At 39.8% G+C, this 18,715-nt stretch overlaps 1 protein-coding gene across 3 annotated transcripts in view; it reads right to left on the bottom strand.

Annotated features, from left to right (window-relative positions):
* The window catches only part of Zc3h12b (zinc finger CCCH-type containing 12B), a 233,156-nt gene continuing 214,441 nt past the window's right edge, over positions 1 to 18,715 (bottom strand). For 2 of the 3 annotated variants that reach the window (XM_039100436.2, XM_002730248.7), the window contains 4 exons: positions 9,974 to 10,113; positions 7,570 to 7,804; positions 6,873 to 6,979; positions 1 to 5,720 (listed from right to left, as the gene is read on the bottom strand). In XM_039100436.2, the coding sequence (XP_038956364.1) occupies positions 4,300 to 5,720; positions 6,873 to 6,979; positions 7,570 to 7,804; positions 9,974 to 10,113 (1,903 nt within the window). In that variant the 3' untranslated portion in view covers positions 1 to 4,299. Of the gene's footprint in view, positions 6,034 to 6,872; positions 6,980 to 7,569; positions 7,805 to 9,973; positions 10,114 to 18,715 lie in introns of all 3 variants that reach the window. The other variant, XM_063280452.1, reaches the window with a different exon arrangement.

The raw sequence follows: 18,715 nt of genomic DNA, 5'->3' as shown, positions 1-18,715 counted from the left end.
TGATTAGTAGACAAAGTTTATGCAGTTAATGGGTTTACAGTTCATTGTTGTCAACAATACAGCATTTTCATCACAATTATAGGTGAAACAAATAAAAACCTCTAAGTACATTCATGCTAGTGAGAATATCGTATAAAGCATTGCACATGCGTTAGAGAGGCAGACAAAACTGGGGAAGGGTTATATTTTCACTCACCTCACGTTGGCTCTGTGTATTTTGTCATTGAGACTTACATTATGTTTGGGTCAAACAAGGAACCCAAAGTGGTTTTATAAAAAGTTTACAACCATTAAACAATACTGTTTAATCCCACAAATGGATAAAACAAATTACTATAGCTCAATGATACACAAACCAGGACTAAAAAATAGTCAATCTGCCTATGTGTATAGCTAGCTATAATACAATAGATATCAAATATGCTGAGTCTTCACAGAGGCATTGACTACTTTAGACAAGCAAGTTCTAGAAATACACTGGTTTCGAATGAAAACTAACACTAGTGCCATTTTGGTTGAAGGTTATGCACTCCTCAGTTTCATACCCGAAGAGAAGCAAACTAGGAGGTGGAAGAGAAGGGTTAGGAGGAGACCTGAGCACGGCTCTTTGGACAGCTTCGCATGACTTTCCCTGTGCAAATCCAAACCTGATTTACAAAGTAAAACAAACTCTATTGAAATTGTTGGCCCTCAAGAAGGGCACTTGTACAAAGCCGCACACTTAGAGCACAGATAGAATGTTAACTGAGAGCCTCTTCACAACGAACTGTTCCGCGTTAGAGGGAAACTGTAACAAAGATTAATAGATATTAATGATTGAATTGTTTTATAAAGGTTATTAATTCCGAGACTTAACAAAAAAGGATCGTGGAGAAGTAGAAACCAGAAGGGGTTGAGAGAATAAGAAAGAGGGAGAAAAATCATGCCATATGCTTCATTACTTAGAAGAAAAGTTTTACAGACCATTTCCATAAGGCATCTGTCATTGTCCCTTCCATACCTGGTACCTTAAGTGAGTTCAATAGTTCCATGTTACCTTTGAAAAGGCTCCTCTTTCTTTGAGCTGTCTTATAGAAAGGGTGCTCTGGATTGACCATGCCTTTCCAGAGTCACATTTCTCCTTTAGGCGGAAATGAAAACAACAACAATAATAAGGTCACAACAAGAAAACGAAAATCAGAAACTACAAAGTCTAAGGCCTGGACAGGCAGAGATTTGCTATGAGGTCAGAAAATCAGTGAAGGAATTCAAATGACAAAGCACCTCTTACAGAATCCGCTGCTTCTTGAAAACCACACAGAACACTGTGCCTTAACCCCTGCTGTGAATGTGGAGGTAAGTATCCTAAAGGACACACACTTAGCCCCTTGAAGGGTGCTACCGAGCTCTCAATGCTCTTCTTTATTTGCTATTGTATAATTATAGACAAAATGGAAAAGTCAAGAAGTATGCAGATCTTGATATAAAAAATGTTTCTCTAATGTAAGAACCAAGTTGGATTTATGCATTCATATTTATACAGCTCCTTAAAGATTCTTACATATGGTTTATTACTATTGACAATTTATAAAAATCCCTTTTATAAGGACATATTAAATTTAATAGGCTAAAGAGAGTCACAATGTTGCAGATTGTACACACAATAGTTGTGCATCTAACAATAAAGAGGCCTTGAAAACTGTGTTTGTCTATAAACTACTGCCCTTTGGAAATAAAAGCTCCCTCGTGACCCCTGGGCTACTTTCCTGTGACACACAGTGCCACAAATATGGTGAAAATTAAGTACTAAACATAGTTTAAGATGAGTTTTGTATATTTGTCTCTATACAATCAGGAGAAAAAGAGATACAATTTGTATCAACAAAAGGTCATTTCTGGTTATTTGAGGCATTGCTCTTAGCTGCTTTGGTTCATACACATTTTACAAGGAGAGAAGAATGGCAATCCTTTCTTAGAAAGTAAAAAATACATACGCTAGCTTTAAAAAAGTCCCCCTACTGGGAGGAGCTTACAATTATTTTGAATTTTCAACACAAACATTCCAGATGAATTGCAGCCAACAAGACGAATCTTGGACTTTCCCGCAAAACGGAAAGCTAGTGGACACTGCAGTGCCATTGGTAGGAAGATGAACTAATTGGTAGAAAGGCATCAGAATAGTCTAAGATTGTCAAATACCCTGATCTAGTCAAGGGGCAGATTTAGAAGGTCCACAAAGTTGAAGGTATGAAGAGATGCTTGTGTGAGATACCAAGCGCTGCAGTGGCAACTGTCAGTTTATATGGACCAACTTGATAGAAAATATTGTTACACTTTCTCAGTATACTGGGGGATGAGACAATTAGAGGGTAGGAGGAGTAGATGTAAAATTGTGGCTAAGCAAATACTGGGTCAGATGTACTATTCATCAACTTTCACAGAGAGAGAAAGCTGGAAAGCAGCATGTAAGCCGTTATCAAACCACCAGAAACAACCCTGACTACAGCCTCACATTCAGAGTGTTTCACAGTAAGAAACATTTATAGGCAGTATTACACCTTCTCATGAAGAAACAAAAGGCCAAGGCCAGGCCTTCTCAACTCTCATGAAAAAGGACTGGAGAAGTTAGTAAGTTCCAGCTTCAGAAATTGGGAGCTGGTCATGGTTCAAAATGTTGAAATATACAGTGAATTCAGAAAGGAGGGCTCATTTAGTGCATCTTAAAACAAAACAAAACAAAACAATAAATGCCCCTTCTAGAGGCGCGCAGCTACAAATGATTCTACCTAGAGGAAGATTCAACTTGTGCAAATGGTGCTGCCTGGCCCAAAAAGTCATACCTTCTTTAATAATGCATCTCGTGATCTAATCCAGTGCACCCTCTTTGCTTGGATTTGAAGTGCATAACAGAACACTTCTCCTTTGGCAACTGCTTTTTGCCACCTAGAAAATACCCTGGTTTGTTTTCCTAAAGAAATTCTGCTCTATTAACTACTGATCTTATTGCTCAAAGGGTGGACAGCTAGAGAGAGTAGCTTGTATGCCTATGCGCTCCCCTTCACTACACTTTGTCCTGTAATGTTGAATTGGTCAGAAGTTCCAACTCTGTAGCTATCGCTTAGTGCTATCCCTCCTGGGATAAGGGAAGTAGATTCTGCTAGTGAGTCCCTTGGTCCTGGTCCAGCTCTTCAGCACTTGTGTATCATATACATACTAAGCGTTGAACATGAGCTTATAGACGAGTTCCTCTATAGAAGGCTTCAGCCTGACCCCTAATTTGCTAAAGTGAAGAGACTTTCTGAAAGCTAAGAATGGTTAATAAATGTGGTCAAGTGAAAGATGTAGAAGAATTACAGCTGCTTTACTCTGGGCCTTTAGAAAGCAAAATGTAAATGTTGCCATGTGATTTCACTTTCGACTCTAATTGAAACTATAAAGTGTGACAAAATCAAGTTGTATTTGTGATCTATACAGATGTAAACTATAGTCTGTATAGAGCTTACCATCTCATTATCACTATAGAAAAGTTGATACCGGAGATATAAACACATCTGAAACCAAATACATAAATTCATACATGCAGTAGAATTGCTAAGAGGAAGGTTCAATTATTTCTCTAGAAGCCTCAATATGACCCTATACTTGGTTAAAGATATTGAATGATCAGATATCCATGCAATAAAATCTTTTTACTTTTGATTTTAAATATGTCTATAAAAGAACCTTAAAGGTTAATTCACAATGCAATCTGATCCTCAGGTATTTGCTTTCTAAATTGGACAGATGATCCACACTTTATAATAGGGAATTGTGACAGAAAAAACACAGGTGTGGTGGCATACACCTTCAATCCCAGGACTCTGTAGGCAGAGGAAGGTGGCTCTCTGAGTTCAGGTCAGCCTGATCGACATAGCAAGTTTCAGGAAAGCCAGGGTTACAAGGTCTCAAAAACTGTCTCAAAAAATTAAAAAAAGAAAATTGAAAGAAAGGTATAGTAATGAGTTCCCTTGGGGTTTCTTGTGCACGTAGGCCTCCTGGGTTTTGTCCCCCATTATCTCCACACTTTAGTGGGAAAGGGCATGGGACATTGGGCCAGAGAACTTAGGTGGGTGTCTTGCTGTCATTTTCGAGCATCACGCTTTGTTTCCTTCTCTATAAAATCGAATGTTACTGAGATCTACCTCACAGAGTTGTTATGTACTTAAAAGATAGAAGTACTCTAATTTGAAAAGCACAACACAAATTATTACTTACTAGAATTATAGTCTCAATGTATTAATAGTATTCATATTTATGTAAAGGAATAAGTCCTATGTCATGTCAACGTGCAGCCCTAAGCTTGGCAACAATCAAGGCTGCCAGTTGTTGAGCATCTGCTGTGTGGGGATTCTTCTCCATCACTGCGAGAACAATGTTAGAAGGGAAGATGTTGCAGAGGTTCTTGTACGTCTGATATTGATGCTCTGGTATCATATGCTCCCTAGAATCATTGCACATTCCGACCCAAGGATTCCTCCAAAGCTGCTCCATTTTTTCAGGCATGCTCCTTACCATGACTGGTTCATAACATGGTTGCATGAGGCTGTTACCTAAGGGGTAGGAGTGGTATCCGTAGGAGTCGGCTGTACAAGGCAATGGGTCCCAGCTAGCATGCTGTTCCCTGCACAGAGGAGGCCGCCTTTGCCTCATAGGGTTGCTGTCATAGAGGCGGGAGTCAGAAATGCTGTCCATCCGAGTCATCACCAGAGCACGGCCTGGCTGGGAGGGTCCCACGGGATGGATATTGGGAGGCATGGTGTAGTCTCCAGGACAGCTAGAGTGTGCTCCAGTTGCTGGATTCTGGGTATGCAGAGCTAAGTGAGGGACTGACTGCTTGTGGGGTGCTTGCTTGGAATCTTCTGAACCATAACTTTGAACTCTCGCTAAGGCTTCATGGTAACCATGGGAGAAAGGCTGAAGATGGTTATGGGATGCTGCGCGGTGCAGCTTCAACGTGCCTTCAGGATGGGCATCAGCTACAGCCAAGTACAAGTTGTTGTAAGAGGAATAGTTGTCATTCCTGGTATGGCTCATGTGACTGTCGGTACATAGGCCAGGATTCCGAACATATACCCCTTGGTTTGCCTCAGCCATATAATATTCATGATTATGCATGTTGTTGATGCTCAGCTTGGAGAAGTCGCTTAACACTGAATAGTAGTCATGGTCCCCCATGGTCTCAAACTTTGGGTATTGCTCAGTGTAGTTAATAGGGGTGCCATGGCTGTTGGTAACCAGGATAGGTGGATATTGCATGCTGACCATGTGTTCCAAAGAGGCCTTTTGATGGGGAAAATGGGAGGACCCTGGCACTGGGCTGCTGGCTGAACGGGTGTTGAGTGCACCCACTGCATGGCTTTTGGGGGGAGGGATTGTAGGGACACTTAAAGCGGTCACAAGTGAAGGGACAGAACTGGCCTCAGGTTTACGGGCAATGGACAGCCACTCCTCAGGCTCCACAGCCACAGACCGGATGCTGGGATCTGATTGGCGCTTGGAGGCCACACGTTTGATCTCTGAGGTTATCTCACCTTTGGCAGTAGACATCCCTGTACCACATTTGGCCAGGGTGTCTTCACTCATTATTTTCACTGTGGACAGTTTGGCACTGATGCGGAGCTCATCAGCCACCGAACGCTGGGGTTGGTTGGCCCGCTCCGGATGATAGTATTTGCACTTGTGGCCGTAGGTACATTTTTTGCCTGAAAAATAATGCCTTGGAGTAAGACTCTCTCTTTCATAGTGGTGTAACCCTCTGTGCCAGACATTGTCCTAAACAATCTGACCACTCAGGTTAGAGTTATACTGTTCGGGGTTAAAGCGGAAAATGAACTCTCCACAAAGATGAGACACAGACAACACCAAGGAGTCACCACATACTGTGAAGGGAGAGGAAGTGAGTGGAAAGCTCCGGAGGAAACTGCAGTGTAAGAGCTAAGAGCTGAGCTGTGGACTAGCCTCATTTTTCTGGTGATGGACAACTTTTCTTAGGCAAAATCTGTATGTTGAGGCAGCCTAGAGGAACAGAAAGCAGAATGATGCAGTGCAAGGAGCACAAATTTGGAAGCCAGTGAGAGCTAAGTTTCGATTCCAGCTATATCCTTTACGGTGTAACCTAGACAAGTAACTATTTCCTAAGGCTCATTTTTCTCTTTGGTAAACTAGTTTCATAACTGTGTCTATATTACAGGAGTATTGTAAAGATGAAATGAGACAACACACATGAATTGAGGAAAAAAAGCCACTCCCCTCAACAAGTGATTATTCAACAAGCTCAAATATCCAAAATAGCGGAAATAGCTCATGTCGCATTGTTAGGCTCACAAACCTTGTAGCAGGGGTTTTGGTATGAGCACAATAATACTTAAGAAAGCTACAGTTTAAATATACAAATGAAAAACAGTGGAAGCAACAGAAGTACAAATCAGAAGGAAAATGGTAGAGTGAGTTGATAGAAGGCATAGTCACCTGCCTAAGAAATATGATCTTGTTTGGGGTAGACCCTTGGAAATTGCCCCTTCTACTTTGTAGGCTATATAGTTTCTGCATGTCCTTACTCCTGGCAACATCACTCAGGGATTAGGCATCTAGAGCACATTTTAACAAATGACAACTTGGTTTGTTAACAAGTGACAACTATTTCCCAACTTCAAGTCTAGTTACGCTTTCCTTGTGAAGTTTCTAGGGTGGTTCTTTGTGCACCTAACAGAGTACATAAAGACACAGATTTTAACTCATGGAAAGTGGACACGCCAAGAATTCTCACTTGAAATAGAAATCTGAAAAGGAAAATTACTCAAAGAATCTGTGGGCTTCCCTTAGTACAGAACTTAATTCTATCCAGAAGTACTTACCATACGGACACGGTTGCTTTTTATGCTCAGGAACCACAGGTCTCTTTCTTAAGAAATTCTCAAGGCTTGGACCATGGCGTCCAAGAGGATCATCTGGTGGCATAAACCTGAAAGTAAGCCAACACAAGGTGAATGTATGTCTTGCTGTCCCTACCACCATTTATAAGAGTTCAGGCCTTCCTTCCTTCGCTCTTGCCTACACTGCAGTCATAGCATTCTAATTGTGCTTTCCAGCTTCCATCTATCTTCTCTTAAAATAGCATTTCTTCCCTTTGTTTCTAATTGATCACCCAGAAAGGATTATTTCCTCATGCACCATTTTTTCATAGACTATATACAGCAGTCATACTGGCATGAATGTTGGTTTCCCCAGTATACCAGCCACTTTCATACCTTTATAGATTTGTTCATAGTGTTCTTTTCACATGTCATACCCAGCAGCCCTCTTTATTCTGTAAAAATCCACTTCAAAAGACAAAGCAACTTCTAACATCCTGTCATTATTTTCTCTCTACCCTATCTCTACCTTTCTTCTCATATACTTTGAGCCCCTTGATGGTGAGTCCTGCTTCCTATTCAGTCTTTTATCCTTAGAGCAAACCAGCACAATTCATGGTATACAGTGTCTGATATGTTTATTGAAGTGTAATGCATTACTACCAGTAATTTGTACACAACGGTTTAGAAAGAAACTCACTTATCATTCACAAAAGAATACATCAGCAACCGTTCCTCTATAAACTTCTTCCATTCTGGCTTTTCAACTTGAAGGTCTCGGTAGTTATCATTGGACACAATGATGCCATCAGAATCAAAAGCCAATTTGACTATGAACCGATCATCATAGCAGACCACCCTTCTGCCTTGGACTCTTCGGGATGGTGTGAAGACGAGAATCTTTTCCTTCTCCAGTTTACGCAGAATATCTTGATCTATCAAAATATGTTTATGCCACATAGTAGAAATCATCTTTGGAAATGAACTGTGCTATTCCCATATTATCCAAACAAGAGTTAGTACTAGATAAAGGATTTTTTTAAAAGATTTTTTTTGCTGCTATCTTCATGTACACCAGAAGAGGGCAGCAGATCCCATTACAGATGATTGAGAGCCACCGTGTGGTTGCTGGGATTTGAACTCAGGACCTCTAGAAGAGTAGTCAGTGCTCTTAACTGCTGGGCCATCTCTCCAGCCCAAGGATTTATTTTTAATTAGAGAACAAGTGTGCTAATTTTCTGGCTGAGACATTAAATAGAATTGTGTGACCTTAGATAAGCCATCTTCTCTTTTACACTTTAGTTTTTCTTTCAGTAAAACAAATAACAAGAACAAAAAACAACCCTAGATTACGACACATGTAATTAAAAAAAATACTATTACAAAGAGTAAGAACTAACACATGGTACAACATTCCTTTTTGTTTTTGTTTTTGTTTTTGTTTTTGTTTTAAGACAGTCTTACTATGCAGCCCAGGCTATCCTGGGGTTTCAGATTTTTCTATCTTAATGGTCCAAGAGCTGGGATAACACGTGAGTGCCAAGCTTACTCTAGTATTCTTGATATTTGTTTTGCTCTTTGTCTGGAGCATCAGATTTTCCCCGCTGTGGTGCGGAGGTGGAAACCCAAACTCAAAAGCATAGTAGGCAAGTGTTCTACCACTGATCCACATCTTCATCCCTAGCCTGGCTTCTTGACTGTTTAAGTTCAGAAATAGCAAAGGCTGTGTCTGTCAGGAGAGCAAGCCATCACTCGAGAAGACTTTTGTTTTTTATTTTTACCTGAAAGAAAGACAAAACTAAGGTAGGACAACAAGCTATAGCATTTAAGTAGTTGTGCAGTGTGCGCATGGGCGTGAAGGATGCGTGTGTGTGTGTGTGTGTGTGTGTGTGTGTGTGCGCGCGCGCGCGCGTGTGGGAGTTAGTTCTCTTTCCACCATTTGGTTCCCAGCGATTAAAATCAGGTTATCAGACTTGGCAGTGCCTTTACCTGCTGAGTCATCTTACTGACTATTTTGGACCCAATTGTTTACGAGAGAAAACTTGCTTCCTGGGGATTGAAGAGCACTGAGATCAACTCTCACACTGGGTCTTGGGCCTGCTCTACAGATACAGACAGCTCAGGACAGAACTTAAGCACCCACTCACGGTACTTTCTGAGTAGTGACGTCAGGAATGAGATGGTGGTAATCAGGAGACTGAGATCTGTATGTTCTTCAGTGCTATACAGAGCACATCTTCCGTGTATGGGCAATGTAGTGACTGAGCTGCCAGCATGAGGTGCACAGCACAATTCCTGTGAAGTTTAGGCACCTTTATTTTCATGAACCCCTTTTCCCATAAAGGACTCTTTAAAAGTTAATTTTAGAACTGCACTAATATAAAGATAAGCATAACCCAACTAAGTGTGTCATTGCACATTTATTGTTATTGTCTATTTTTTCTTATGCAAAAAGAACGAAATGAAAACATCTTTTTCTAGAGCTTTAAACACTAGGATCATCCCTAGGCTCTGAGCCTTCTTTGTCTCAGACACTAATTGGATTTTCCTGTCTTGGGACTTTCTCCTCTCTGTTCTCCCTAACTTGAAAACCCCACAGTTGTTTCTCTGATACAAAAATAAGATTGCCTGTATATCATGTAACCTTTAATTTCTTGAAAAAATCAGTTATATTCATAACCATACTTGTTCCCTACTGTCTGAAATCTATGCTCAAACAGGCTGGCCTGTTACTCACTATAAAGTGCATGTTAGCCTCAAACTCGCCACGCTCTTGCCTAAGTCTATTGAGTACTGGGATTGCAGGAGTGTGCAGATTTCCATAAAAATAATGTTCTTTTTCACAACTATATGCTTTGTAGTTTTCCAAATGTAAATTTTTATTTAACTATCACATACCACAAAACAAGGATTGTTTCACATGGATCACTTTATAAAAAAATGCACTCACTAAAAGACATTTTAAGCATACTTAACTTAGAGAAGCAATTATCTAAGTTGGGACCATCTGCCTTTCTCCAAACTAGCTTTTTAGCTTTGACTGTCGAGGAAAAGTTTTTGGGTTTTTGTTTTGTTTTGTTTTGTTTTTTAATTTAAAATAATACCTGTAATCGGCGCATCAGGGCGGGATTGCTCCTTTCTCCATGCTGGTACAAATACAGTGATGTCTTTATGGCCTTTGTCTAGAAACCAATCCACAGCGAGCTGTATTCCTCTGCAGGAGAATTCTTCTTTATTCCCATGGCTTCAGAAACATTAGAGGGCAAGAGACAAAAAGGTTAATAATGACAGCAAAAAGAAACTCTTTACCAGTGCGCTTCTCTGTGCTGGGATTAGTGACAGATGTTTTCATTTCTTTTCTCATGTATTTTTTTGCACTATATAGCTCAGACTGGCTTAAAATTCACTATCTAGAGCCTGGCTTCCAGCTTTTGGTGAAGCTCTTGCCTCATTCTCCCAAGTACAGAGATTAAAAAGTACTAACATCATTCCTGACTAACATTTTTTGATGATGCCAAACATATATACATATATGTGTACATACATTATATATATGTGTGTGTGTATATATATACATATATATATATTATATATATATGCAGATAATTAAACTCAGGACCATCACAAGCTTGCTACTATTAAGTCACATCTCTATGTCAAAAATACTTTTTAAAAGAGAAAACTGTATTCTTTTTATTTCACTGTTGTATTACAAATTTCCCTCAATGCCAAGGGCAATTAATAACAACTCACAACTTAGAACAGGCTACAATTACTATTAGCTTCACTTCCTCCTTTCTATTTCTGTTGCCAGCTTTACTCAAAGATGTGGGTGTTCATAACAGATTGAAAAAGAAGGGTACTTTTCAGATGATTAGAAAAGTTTATATGGAACATAGTTGATGTTCAGCTTAAACACATATGCATGATCATACACACTCACGCACACCACTCTATATCGTTAAATTTATGGCCTTACAAATGTTAGAGAAGCCTCTTCTGTGTCATACTCCCAGTCATTAAGCACATATATTAAGTTTAAAATGACAGTGAAAATGACAAAATAAATATGCTCTTCTTCTATGCCTAAAATTTCCTCCAAAGTCAAGCATTTCTTTTATAATCAGAACATGATGCACTAAGAAAAAAATTATTTCCACAGACATTGTGTAATTTTAAAAATCCAGGAGGGATTGGAGAGATGGCTCAGTGGTTAAGAGCACTGACTGCTCTTCCAGAGGTTCAATTCCCAGCAACCACATGGTGGCTCACAACCCTCCATAATGGGATCTGATGCCCTCTTCTGGTGTGTCTGAAGACAGCTACAGTTTATTTTATACATATAAAATAAACTTTTTTTTTTAAATCCAGGAGGTGGAGGGCAAAAGCCAGCCTCATGAGTCAGGCATCACTACAACGAACAAGTATGTGAGGTGTGGTAATTGCGCTGTGAAGAAAGGCAGAACTAGAGACAGAAAGGCCGTGATGAGAGAGAGGCCTGAGGTCGACAGCTGCCCAGTTAGAATCAGCTGGGCTGTGTACAGCAGCCCTGAACTCATGCAGAAGCAGACTCAGCCCCCAAACATGCCACCCAGCTGTGAGATTGTCCTGGTTCTGGGCAACGATGGAGGCCAAGATATGGGATGGTTCACTTCCTGGATTGGACCTCCGCAAAGGACCACTATGGTCCATGATGTTACATACTCGAGATCATGTTCATGTCTAAGATCCATACTCTGCCCCAGGCCGTGATAAAGCCTGTGATCCATGTGGTTGTACGTGATCTGTGCTGCTGACTGAAGCCTTGGGCTTTGCTGCTTGTGCTGGGAGTCAGGCTGATGTGAGTGGCCTGTGTAGCCATCTGAGGCCATGTTGAGGTCCATAGTCTATGCTGCCACTGAGGGGTCAATGGTATATATAGCTGAGAGCCTTGTTTGAAGCCTGTGGCTCCTGTTACCATGCAAGGCCATGAGGAGATCCATGGTCATTGTTACAGCCAGAAGCTGAGTTGTTGTCCCTGGGCCATGCTGCCACTGGAGGCTATATTGGTGTCCGTGGTCCTTCTGCAGCTGGGGGTAGTGTTCCTGGTCTGTGCTTTTGCCAGAAACCATGTGGAAGTCCATGATCTGAGCTGCTCTTACCGTAATGAACAAGGAAGCTACTTTTGCAGTGATATTGATGACTGCAGATCCATAGTTGAGGAAGAGGGATGGAGAAGGCTTTTGTGACACCCCTTCCCCCTTCCCCCTCCCCGCAAAGTAACGGCCTAAACAGCAAGCGTTGAAGAGAACTCTTAAAAAGTGTGACAAGGATGCTGAAGTGTATCTGTCCCTAATTGATGGCTTATGGCAGGTGTGTGGGAGGGGAAGGACTCGGTTCTATTTAAGGGGCAGGCCACTGAGAGTTTGACCATGCTCCAGTGAGTATCTAGATAACACAAATTAGACTTCTGTTGTTTTTACTTTAGGGGAGTCACAATGGAGGGGGCAGACATGAAAGGACTGAGAAATGAGCATGACTGGGGTACGTCATATGAAATTCCCAAAGAATCAATAAAAACTTTTATGAAAAAATCCAAACTATATCTTTATAGTACACTATGCAGTAATTTTGCCACTTCTGGCTTTGTGGTAATTGATACAGCATTAGGTTTTTATGTAATTGATTTTATGTATATTTTATATGTTATATAACTTAATGTTGCTGTAACAGCAATTTATTTTCTACTCACTGAATGGTATTAGGGTTTGATCCTTCATGGGTAGTAGGATAATAAACACTATAAACACTGAGGACATTTGAAAAAGCATAGGACATCATTATTCCATGTTCATTAAAATTTTTACAATGTAACTATATATATATATATATATATATATATATATATATATAACAAAGTGACAACATTTAGAGGAGCAAGAGTGTGTCCCCCAGCACTTGAGGTTAAATGGTTAAGTTGTAGGTTCATTGTGCCACCCTAGTGGGAGAAGCAATTAAAGAATTCATTCAAATAACTACTTTTGGCCTCCACATACACCCGCATGGGCAAGAGCACCCACATACACACATCACAACACATACACGTGAAGGAACCAGTTGAGTAGGGGAAGAGGTATAGGAAAGGGCGGGAAATGATCAATCAGAAAAAATACGAAAGAGGAATACAGACACATATGTATAATGATACCATGAAGATGAAACACGATTTCTGTAAAGAATGTCATTAGAATGTTGCTGGGGAAAATAATGAATTTGTAAATCACTTTCAATAATATAGCCTTTTCATAGTACCAGTTTTGCTGATCCAAGAAGCTATGTATTTCCATCATCTAGCATCTTCCATTTTTTTTCAGTTTTGAAAGTTGACTACAGAATTCTATCACTTTCATGGTTATATGTACTTATCTCTAAGTTACTTTGAGAACTACTGTAAATGAAATTATTTTACCTATTTCTTTTTCGATACATTGGTTAAATAGAAAAGCTACTGATTTTTGTGAGTTGATGCTGTACACTGGTTTCTGAAATAATTTGTCAGACCTAAGAATTATCTAATAGTCTATAGAGTGTCTGTCTGTCTGTCTCTCTCTCTCTCACATACACACACACTATATTATATATTTATATTAATTATCAAATCAATTATACATATATCTTTGCTACTTGTCACTGCTTTCCCCCCATGCTAATTTCTCTAGCTAAGGTGTAATAAAAATGAAGAAAGTCTATACACTTGTTATTGATTTTATAGGAAACCATTTTAGTATTTCCCCTATTTACCATAAACTTTACTACAGATTTGTGTATACACCTTATGATGTTGAGGTACTATCATTTTCTAGTTTCAGGTCTTTTCCCCATGATAAAAGTACAGAAGTGCATCAAAAGCCCTTTCTTCCTCCTCAGATGATCCTATCTAATTTCTGTCCCTGAGTCTATGTATATACTGTATTGCATTTACTTTTATCTTATTTCAAGGTCTGATCATTTATTTGTTACTCTTAAAGACTCTTATTTTTGAGACAATCAGAAAAAATTGCAGATGCATAGTTGAGGAGGACATGGAAGGCTTCTGTGATAACCCTTCCCACCGTCCCCTCCAAGCTAACAGTCTAACCAGCAACAGAAATACAAGATCTCAGTCAGGACAGCCTATGTCTCTCTTAGCAGTTTTCTCTTAGCATTTTTTTTTTTTTTGCTTTCTCCATTCTATTTGGCCAAAACTTTAGCATATGCTGCAGCCTCCTCCTTATTTTTCCTACTGCACTGTTCCTTCAGAGGAATATGCCAGGTTTTTTTTTTTTTTTTTTTTGGCTAGACAACTGGAGTAGTAACAAGAAGCTGAATCATGGGTGCTTTGGTCCTATGATTCTAACATTGCAATGCTAACTCTGGAGGCACAATCGTATTTGTCCAGATCTCTCTCTCTCTCTCTCTCTCTCTCTCTCTCTCTCTCTCTCTCTCTCTCTCTCTCTCCCCTTCTGTGTGTGTGTATGTGTGTGTAGTTATGATACAGATGTTTCATTTAGGTCTAAGCCTCTAATTCCACAGTCTCTAATTCTTTGCTCCTTGATCAGTTGTGTTTCTGTGTTAATCATCATGTACTGAAAAGAGAAGCTTCTCTCATGAGGGTTGACCTACATACTCACCTCTTGGTATAATAAGAAACCATTAGGAGTCAGTTTATCATTATGTTCATTTAGGAAAGTAATAATAGTAAGTCCTCGTCTATGATCTATGACCTGTCTAGCTATAGATTCTAAGCCCCAATAACAGTGCAAGAAATGGGTTTCAACTTGTGAAGTAAGCCTTAAATCCAAGTGGAAAGTGGTTAGTTACTCTTATAACATTTCTGGCTCTGGTGAACATGTCTTGCCAGGTCATTTTTGTAGCTAGCAGAGTACACACTGAGTAAGGCTGATGATTACTCTTCTGTTGCAGTAACTTGCATAGTCCCTTCTAGTACTATGAAAAGTAGCCAGTATAGATGAAGCTTCCTGATTAGTAACAGCTTGAATTTTCCATGTTTAATGACTCAGATGTATATGGCATTTTTAGCGATAGGATCTTGCCACCAAGTTTTGGAAGGTAACCAAGAGCACTGGCAATAATTTGTATGTATTGTTTGGGACTTCTTGAGAATTCGCTTGATAACAACTCGTAAAAAAAGTAACTCATTCTGGTCACTGGGCTTTTTATGTGCTATCCAGTGGTGTCTAATAGGGACATTGTTGCCCTGTTATGAGATAAACACTTCAAACTTTTTATATATGTGTATGTACAGATTTTAGGGGGATTCTACCATAGAAGGTCTCCATAGAATTTTTTGAAATGTCTTTAGTGTTAGGTATTGTTTTAGTTGGGGTTCTATTACTGTGAAAAGACACCATGACCATGGTAACTCTTAGAAAAGAATGGATTTAATTGGGACCAGCTTACAGTTCAGAGTTTTAGTCTATTATCATCATGGCAGGAAGCATGGTGGCACATTGGCAGACATGGTGCTGGAGAGGTAGTTGAGAGTTCTACATCCCTATGAGCAGGAAGCAGGAAAAGACAGTGGCACTGGGTCTGGTTTGAGCATCTGACATCTCAAAGTTCATCTCCCAGTGACATACTTCTTCCAACAAGGCCACACCTCTTAATAGTGCTACTTCCTCTGAGCCTGTTGGGGGGTTCTTTTTATTCAAGCCACGACAGTTATCTCTTCCCATTTCCCTAATTTATTCCACTAAAAACTTTTGTGCCATTATTCCCCCTTAACTCTTTTTTTTTTTTTGGTTCTTTTTCCCGGAGCTGGGGACCGAACCCAGGGCCTTGCGCTTCCTAGGCAAGCGCTCTACCACTGAGCTAAATCCCCAGCCCCGACCCCCTTAACTCTTTACACCACTGGGTTCTCTCTCCCCTCCCCTGAAATTACCCTTGCTATGGTCCTTTACTAATTTCCTGACTTCTATGGGTTCTAGATGGAACACACATGTGATTTAAGGTTAATATACACAAGTGAGGTATAACATATGTGATGCTTGATGTTTTGCTTTCTGGTTCTGGGTTTCTTCACTCAGAACAAATGTTTCCAGCTCTATCCATTTACCTAACTGTATTGGGGATTTTTGTCAACTTGACATAAATAAGTAGAGTTGTCTGGGAAGCAGGAACCTCAGTCAAGAAAATGCCTCCACCAGCACAGCCTATAGGCAAAACTGTGGGTCAATTCTTGATTAGTGGTCACTATGGGAGGATTTAGCCACCTGCGGGCAGTGTCACCCTGGGATGTATAAGAAAGCAAACCAAGTAAGCAATGTGGAGCAAGCCAGTAAGCAGCATTTCTCCCTTATCTCTGCCTCAATTCTTGTTTTCAGGTTCCTGATCTGATTCAGTTCCTGCCTTGGCTTTCTTCAATGATGAATCTGATCCTGATCTATAAACCAAATAAGCTCTTTCCTGCCCAAGTTTCTTTCAGTCATGGTCTTTATCACAGCAATAAAAGGCAAACTAGAACACATATGACTCTCAAAGTTACATTTTTCTTACTTGCTGAATAATGTTCTACCGTGTAAATATACCAATATACCACATTTTCATTATTCATTCATCAGTTAATGCACATCAAAACTGTTTCCATTTCCTTGCTATTGTGAATAAAGAAACAGAAGTGATGTGCAGGCATTACTAGAGAGATATGTGACCAAAAGTAGTATAGCTCCATCATGTAGCCTTTTGAGGAAACTCCAAATTGATTTCCAGTGAGGCTTCACCAATGTGTACTATCAGCAGCGAGTAAGTCTTGCTCTTTCCCCACATACATATCAGAATTTGTCATCATTTGTTTTCTGGATCTTAGCTATTTTGTTTGGGGTAACATAAAAATCTCAAAATTTTATGTTTCATTTACCTGATGGTCAGGGATGTTGAAATTTATTTAAACATTTCTCGACCATTTATAATTCGTCAGTTGAGAGATGTCTGTAAGGTTCTCTGATCGTTTTTGAAATGTGTGTGTGCACGCGTGCCTGTCACAAGTGTGTAGATGCCTGAGAAGGCCAGAGGCATCAGATCCTCTGCACATGGAGTTACAGGTTTCTGTGAGCCACTTAACATAGGTACTGGGAACTGAACTCTCATTCCTAGAAGAGTAAAATGTGCTCTTAACCACTGAACCGTCTTTCCAGCCCCATGCCCCACTTTTTCCTATTATTTATTCACTTTACATTCCAATTGCAGCCCCCTCTTACCCTGATCCACCCTCCATACAGCCCCTCCCTCATACCCCTCCCTTTTACCTCTGAGAAAAGGGAGCTCCTCCTGGGTACCAATCCACCCTGCCACATTGAGACACTGCAGGACTAGGTGCATCCTCTCTCACTGAGGCCAGACAAGGCAGCCCAGTTAGGGGGATGTGATGCACAGGCAGACAACAAAGCAAGGGACAGTCCCTGCTTGTTGTTGGGGGACCTTCTGCACATCTGCTGCATATGTGCAGAGGGCCTAGGTCCATCCCATGCTTGCTCTTTGGTTAGTGGTTCAGTCTCTGGGAACTGGTAGATTGCATTTGATAAGATGGTTATTCTCCCAATATTAGCTTTACCAATCCATGAGCGTGAGATGTCTTTCCAATTTATCCTTTCAATGGTGTTTTCACTGCCTTACTTATTGATTACATTTATTCCATTAGATATTTTGAGGGTATTGTGAGTGGAATTGCCTTGCTTGTTTATTTCTTGAAATGTTTGCCACTTGTGTATTCTTTGTAGTTTTGTATTTTTATGATTGTGCTTGTCAGCTATAGGATATTTCTGGTAGAATTTTTAGCTTCTTCTATATAGAGAGTCATACTGTCTTCAAATAAGAATAGTTTGAGTTTTTTTCATAGCCTTGATGTCCTTCACTTGTCTTACTGCCATAGTTCAGATTCCTGTCACTATTTTGAATAGGCAGAGGAAGAGCCAACATCTTTGTCTAGTTCCTATTTTTAGTGAAAATTTTTAGATTTTTTCCCCTTCATTTAGCAAGATAATGGCTGTGGGCTTTTTTGTTTGTTGTGGTTTTCATATTAAGATATGTCCTCTCTATCTCTAAATCTTCTAGGATTTTTATCATGTTGTTGAAGTCTGTCAAAGGGCATTTCTGCATCTAGTGAGATGATCATGCGGTTAAATCAACTTGATCCTACAGGATAATCTTGTTGAAGTGTTCTTAAATTTTGTTTTCAAATCATTTTATTGAAAGAACTTTCATTCATGTTTATCAGAGACATTGGCTTATAATTTTCATTTTTGTTTGTTGAGTCTTTTTCTGGTTTTGGTATCTGGATGATGTTGGCTCCATAAAATGAACTGGAAAGTGTTTCGTCACTTTCAACTTAATTAGAATTGAATCACTTCTACCCTCTTTTTCTCTTTTCAGTCCCTCACAGCTATTCTTCCTTGAATTCCACCTGTGCCACCCAATTCTCATGTTGATAACTTCTTTTCCATTGATTATACCTATTATATATGTGTATGCACATATATTTATATGCATTTATGAATATATATTTATACATATATAAATGTAACTTCCTGAGTCTATTTATGTTGTTTGTGTGTACACAATTTCAAGGCTGATCGCTCTTCATTTAACAGCCAATACAAGAGTTCATCTCTGGGATGAGCTAATTTTTATTCTTCCAGCAATTACTAGTAGCCAATAGCTCTTTGTCTAGAAATGAGAAACCTCAAAAATTTCCCCCTATCATGTCAATATATTGCTATTGTTCTGGTTTGTAAATGCAGTCATGTCTAGGAGAGACTTTCCCAGTACATCTCTGGACTTGACTCACAATCTTTCTGCCTTCTCTTCTGTGG

This window comes from Rattus norvegicus, chromosome X (genome assembly GCF_036323735.1).
Source record: "Rattus norvegicus strain BN/NHsdMcwi chromosome X, GRCr8, whole genome shotgun sequence".
Taxonomy (NCBI): Eukaryota; Metazoa; Chordata; class Mammalia; order Rodentia; family Muridae; genus Rattus; species Rattus norvegicus.
This window is presented reverse-complemented; position numbering and strand designations above follow the sequence as displayed.